Source organism: Triticum aestivum, chromosome 4D (genome assembly GCF_018294505.1).
Source record: "Triticum aestivum cultivar Chinese Spring chromosome 4D, IWGSC CS RefSeq v2.1, whole genome shotgun sequence".
NCBI classification, from domain to species: domain Eukaryota; kingdom Viridiplantae; phylum Streptophyta; class Magnoliopsida; order Poales; family Poaceae; genus Triticum; species Triticum aestivum.
Window position 1 is genome coordinate 513,136,262 of NC_057805.1, and position 6,346 is coordinate 513,142,607.

Below are 6,346 nucleotides of genomic sequence, written 5' to 3' on the forward strand. Positions count from 1 at the left end.
AACAAAACTCCAGACCGACCCTCCAACAAATGGTGGTTCCAACTTCCAGCTATACAAAAACTCTTACTGCACGCCTGTCTTCTCCTGACCTCCCTGTTTCATGGAGAGAAAGGATCTGTTATGCGCATTCGCCCTTATTTGAAAATAGCAATAAACCTGATCAGCATGAGATGCAAGTCAACACCTCATCGAATCAAAAATAAAATAAAGAACGCAATCGAATGAGAGTAAACCCAGTGACAGACTAGTGCAGGAACATGGGGAGCACGTACGCTCCAGATCATTACGTTGGTGAACACATGCCTATAAGACATGCAAGCCGGAGACCCCTCACCATAGTCGACGCGGTAACACTAATCAAGATCGATCATGGGTCACCACGTCCGCCGATTAGTCCTGGTGCTCCTCTTCGCTGCCGCGGCCATGGCGACTAGCGAAGTGGAGACGACGCCACCGATCCCGGACCAGATAGTCCTCCCGCCACTCCCGTCGCCGGCCGACATCCCGGTCACGCCGCCGTGTCTGAAGAGCATATCCGTGTGCGCACTCGTCTACCAGGACCCCTCCCAGCTGGCACCGTGCTGCGTCGCCGTCAAGAAGCTCTTCGGCAGCGACCCGGAGTGCATCTGCAACGGAATCGCTGAGGCTCAGAAGGTCGCAAAGCAGTCCGGCCTCAACTACACCGTCGACGGCCAGGAGATGTTTCGCCGGTGCGAGATGCCTCTCACCAGCTGCGACCCCGAAAAACCAGGTCAGAAAGATGCATTCCTTTCTTCATTCAGATATGACAAGTACTGTCAGGCTTTGCCAGTATATTCTTACAATAGCTATTTAGATTTATATCGAAGCTCTCTGGTTTGATGAAATTGCAGGATCACGAAGCATTGGAAATGGAGCCCCTACTACGAGGTCCTTTGGTGTCTTTCAGATCCTACTTGTCATCCCATTATTCTTCATGATGTAAACCGAGTGCTGGGGGGCATACTTTGCTTATTTTTTGGACTTCGTTTCCCTCATTTTTTAAATATTTGTAATCTCATTTATTTTATATGTTTGACTCATGGTGCAATCAATAAAAATCGGCGAGTGTTTTTCTCTTCATTTCTAATCCTCTCTTTATGCTCTAATTATTCTTCTGCAAGCAAGAGGCGTTTGTTCTTTCTCAGCAAAAAAGAAAGAGAAAAGAAAAAGGAGGCATTTGTTCCTTGCATGTAAAAAATGGAGCATGGGTGTGTTCAAATAGATGAGATGTTTACTGGAGCGTTTTGCCATACCACAAGAAGATATGTTGCACTGTACAAATGAAATATTGCGCATGGGATTTTAATTGATGCGATGATCGGATGGTCTATGTATTTTAAATTTAACAAAAATCTAAAGGCCAAAACGTTGGCCGATCTGGGGCTCACCCCACCCAGCTGCCGGCTAGTGTTCCCCTTCCAAATGCTTGCGTGAGGCTCTTTGGTACATTTTTTGATAAAGGGCACTTTTATTAACTCATAATGTAGCATCAACTGGATACAAAGCATAATGAGTGACACCTGGCCTCTGCATAGGTAAGATACACACAGCCTTAATAAAGAGTCTAGCAAAGTATATATAAAAAAACGAGTTGGCAGCAGTAAAGCCATATGAGTCCAAGACTATGCCAATGTCAACGGAGAAGGTGTACCGATCCGGAGATTATGTTGCCACCCATGTTGGGTAAAAACCTCCCTGACCACCTGCTCCAACCGCATACACACCGCCCTGAACAGCGATTGATACTCCGTTCGCTGTAGTGTAGACCACATACGAAGCCAGTGCGTACAACGGTAAATAACCTGCATAGAAGAAGAGGTTTTGCCATTAAAAACACAATCGTCTCTACATAGCCAAAGCGACCATAATAAGGCAGATGCTCCCACCCGTATTAGCGTACTAAAAGTATTTGATATTACATCAAGCCAGTGACCATATATATTGGCAACACTTGTTGGCGGATACAAATTGGACGCTATTTGGATGACTGACCATATAGAACGCACAAACTTGCACTGAAAGAAGAGATGTTTAATTGTCTCCTCATGAGTACAAAAGCTACAATTCTTACTTTCTTGCCAGTTGCGTCGAGCGAAGTTGTTTTTTGTTAGCACAACTCCTCTCCGAAGATACCACATGAAAATCTTATTTTTTTAGTGGCATCTTTGATTTCCATATTAGTTTATTATTATCCAATAGAACCTCTGAGTGTGAGAGTGCACGGTACATAGAGTCAACTGTGTAGGATCCAGATGTAGTGAGATTCTAGCAAAACTCATCCCTCCCTTGTGTCTTTTTTTTTGACAGAAAGACTGTAAGGGAACCCCCTATGGTATAATTGGTGCAACAAACCCAAATTGCAAAAGTACCATGCCTTGAACCTGGATGGGCGGGAAGGCATCAGCCCCTTCCCACCACTAGGCTATGCCTTAGTCTGCATCCCTTGTGTCAAGTTAACCGAATCCGAACGGGATAGAAGATGTTGCCATGACGCAAGGCGGAGGCCAATCAAATCCCTCCTAAATGATACATTCGGCGGGGACGAGCTGAGCACGTGCGCAAAAGTATCATTCTTATCGCATACAATTCGATACAAGGCTGGATACTATTCCTGAAGAGTGGTATTTCCTAGCCAGCGGTCCTCCCAGAAACGTATCTCGGAGCCGTCCTTTCACTACGAGGAAAAGGCCTGCAAGTGGTGCACCTGCTTTGGCTACTAATGGCGCACTACAGGTGCGCCACTAGCATCACGCCATTAGAATTTTTTACTAATGGCGCACCACAGGTGCGCCATTAGTATCTAGTATACTAATGGCGCACCAGGGAGTGCGCCATTAGTATATCCCACGGTGCGCCATTACTATCTGACTTAGTAATGGCTCATCACATAGAAGTGCGCCATTACTAACAATTTTTTTTCGTTTTTTTCTTAATCTCGGGTCACTATGGCTTAATCTCAAGCCAATATGCTTAATCTCAAGTCAAATTGCACTCCATGGTCAAACTTCCCGGAAGGTCACCCATCCTCACACTACTCCAACCCGAGCATGCTTAACTTCGCAGTTCTATCCAACCCCAGCACCAGCTCACTTCACATGCACTTGTTGATATATCTATCATATCAATCCTATTAAACCTTGTTGATGTCTAGGACTTTGTTCATGTTCATGAGTGTGATGAAATTTTGAAAAAATATTTCAAACTTCCCGGTCATATTACGTATCATATTTTGGAAAAAATTCCAAAAAAAAAGTTTTTTTGAAACCAATTTTTTTTTCTGTTACTAGTGGCGCACCTAGCAAATGGTGCGCCACTAGTAAGTTTGATTTTTTTTATTTTTCCCCCTCTAGATCTTAAAAGCACCGTATCTTTCGTTCTGTTAGGTTTTTGGGGATTTTGAAGATGTTGAACACCGTTCCCCCGGTTCAAATCGTATGTAACTTTTCAAGTAGATGATTTTTCATATAAAAAACTTTTTAATCCGAGTTCGTATGCAAAAGTTATGCCCATTTTACAAATTCCAGAGAGATTTTGCAAATAAAGTCGAAATTCATATTTGTAAATTTTCCAAACAACTAGACCACATATCACATGGGAAACTTATTTTATTTTATTTTGTTGACATTTCCATCATTTTCTTTTATTTTTTCTAAAACTGAAAAGGCGGTGGGGGGGGGGGGGGTTGCATTCGGTGGAATTTTTGGGCAAAGTTAGTAATGGCGCTAGTAATGGCGCACCACACCCACGGGTGCGCCATTACTAACTTTGAAAAAAAAATAAAAAAAATTGTTAGTAGTGGCGCATCGAGGGTGTGGTGCGCCATTACTAGTTAAAACTAGTAATGGCGCACTGTCCCCTCGGTGCGCCATTACTAGTTTTGAAAAAAAAATTGTTACTAGTGGCGCACCGAGGGTGTGGTGCGCCATTACTAGTTAAACTAGTAATGGCGCACTATCTCCTGGTGCGCCATTACTAGTTTTGAAAAAAAGTAAAAAAAATTTGTTAGTAGTGGCGCACCGTGGATGTGGTGCGCCATTAGTATTTGGACACTAATGGCGTACCAACACATGGTGCACCATTAGTATATAGTAGTGGCGCACCACATGTGTGGTGCCCCATTAGTGTCCATATTATCTATAGCCCGTTTCCTAGTAGTGTTTATCGCGAATGATCCAAAGCGGAATAGATGTTTCTTTACCGCCATCGGACCAGACCAAAAATGAGAGTCACCAGGTTTCCCATATGCCTGGGACAACGCTTTTTGGCCTAGATACTTATTGCACAACAGGGTTTGCCAAACACCATCCTCGGTAAGTAGCTTGAACAGCCATTTACTGAGCGAGGCATCATTCTTAACCTGGAGGTCCTGAACACCTAAACCTCCCTGGTCTTTTGGTCGACAAACCACACTCCATTTATTTTCACTGTCTCCTTGTCAAAAGAATCTGGATCTGAAGTAATCCAGTCTTTGTAGAACCCCTTTGGGAATTTGGAAAAATGAGAGCATGTAGAGAACCATGTTTATGAGAACAGAATTGATCAAAACTAGTCGCCCTCCAACAGAGAGCAACTTGCCTTTCCAACTGCTCAACCGTTTCTCCAATCGCTCTTCAACATGTTTCCACTCTGCATTAGTGAGACGCCGATAATGAATCGGAATTCCCAAATATTTAATCTGGAATTGGCCTTGTGCACAATCGAACAAGTCAGCATATTGCGCGGCCGCCTCCTTGGCTTCTCCAAAACAGAAAATTTCACTTTTATGGAAGTTAATTTTCAGACCTGACATTTGCTCAAAAGCTGAAAGCAATAGTTTCATAGTTTTAGCCTTATCTAGGTCATATTCCATAAAAAGAATTGTATCATCGGCATATTGCAAGATAGAGAGTCCGCCATCCACAAGATGTGGCACTACTCCTGCAATTTGACCGTCCTGTTTGGCGCGTTTGATCAAAGTAGCCAACATGTCAGCGACAATGTTAAATAACATTGGAGACACTGGGTCACCCTGTCGTAATCCCTTATTCGTCTGGAAGTAATGGCCTACATCATCATTGACTTTTATAGCCACACTAACTCCAGTAACGAAATTTTGGACCCACTCGCGCCATTTATCTGAAAACCTTTCATTCTTAGGGTATGTTGGAGAAATGACCATTTGACTTTTTCGTATGCCTTTTCAAAGTCGATTTTAAATACTACTCCACTCATGTTCTTTGGTGCATCTCATGGACGGTCTCATGAAGGATTACTACTCCATCGAGTATATTTCGTCCTTGCATGAACGCCGTTTGGGATGGCTGAACAACATGATCGGCGACCGCGTTGAGCCTATTAGTCGCAACTTTGGTAAAGATTTTGAAGCTGACATTAAGGAGGCAGATCGGTCTGAACTGTTGAATCTATTCAGCCTCCTTAGTCTTTGGCAACAAAACAATATCGCCAAAATTAAGCCTAGATAGGTCTAGTTGGCCGACATGAAAAAAATTAAACAACTCCATTAGGTCAGTCTTGATGACATCCCAGAAGTTCTGATAGAACTCCGCGGGGAAACCATCAGGGCCTGGGGCTTTGTTATGTTCCATTTGGAACACCGCAGCTCGCACCTCCTCTTCAGAGAAAGGTGCCGTCAGGATATCATTCTCTTCTTCTGTGACTTGTGGAATGTCATATGTTCGGGTCTCATCTAGAGTGAAGTTCCCTTCCTCTGGAACTCCAAACAGACACTTGTAGTATTTGGTTATATAATGCTTGAGCTCTGCCTGACCCTCGATCCGTCCCTCATCCTGTTGGAGGCTAAAAATACACTTCTTCCTATGCAGCCCATTGGCGACCATTTGGAAATATCGTGTATTGTTGTCTCCCTCCAAAATGAATTGGGCACCTGATCTTCGATACCACTTGATTTCCTCTTCTCGCAATAGACGTGCAATCTGCTCATTGGATTGACTTTTCATATCAATCTCCTGTTGAGACAAAATGTGAGTCTCTGCTATTTTGTCGAGGTCATCTATAATAGTGGAAAGGCGTTGCTTTTCTTTTTTATATATACCACTTGTGTGTTTGGCCCATCCAATTAGGAACCGCCTCATGGCTCGAATTTTGAAGTTCCATCTTTGAATCGGTGTGCGACCAACGGCAGGCCTCTCCCATAAATTCTTAACTATATCCGCAAAACCATCCCGATGTAACCATCCCAATTCAAATTTGAATGGACGGCGAACAGCGGGAGGGCTAGTAGAGTTAGAATCAAGAATGATGGGTGCATGGCCAAAAGTGACTCAATACGCTCTAGGGCACGCACTGTTACCAGAGGGAATTTTAA

General features: G+C 43.6%; 1 protein-coding gene across 1 annotated transcript; it reads left to right on the plus strand.

Moving 5' to 3' along the window:
* Positions 1 to 351: 351 nt before the first annotated feature.
* On the plus strand, positions 352 to 1,101 carry LOC123100761 (uncharacterized). The gene is made up of 2 exons (XM_044522641.1): positions 352 to 751; positions 873 to 1,101. The coding sequence occupies exons 1-2, from the start codon at positions 370 to 372 to the stop codon at positions 962 to 964; spliced, it is 474 nt and encodes a 157-aa protein (XP_044378576.1). The 5' UTR covers positions 352 to 369; the 3' UTR covers positions 965 to 1,101.
* The last annotated feature ends 5,245 nt before the right edge of the window (positions 1,102 to 6,346 follow it).

Bases quoted from the DNA above. Each gene is read 5' to 3' on its own strand.
- LOC123100761 (XM_044522641.1), top strand. From the start codon at position 370: ATGGGTCACCACGTCCGCCGATTAGTCCTGGTGCTCCTCTTCGCTGCC. The intron at 752-872 runs GTCAGAAAGATG...ATGAAATTGCAG, and splicing joins CTGCGACCCCGAAAAACCAG to GATCACGAAGCATTGGAAAT.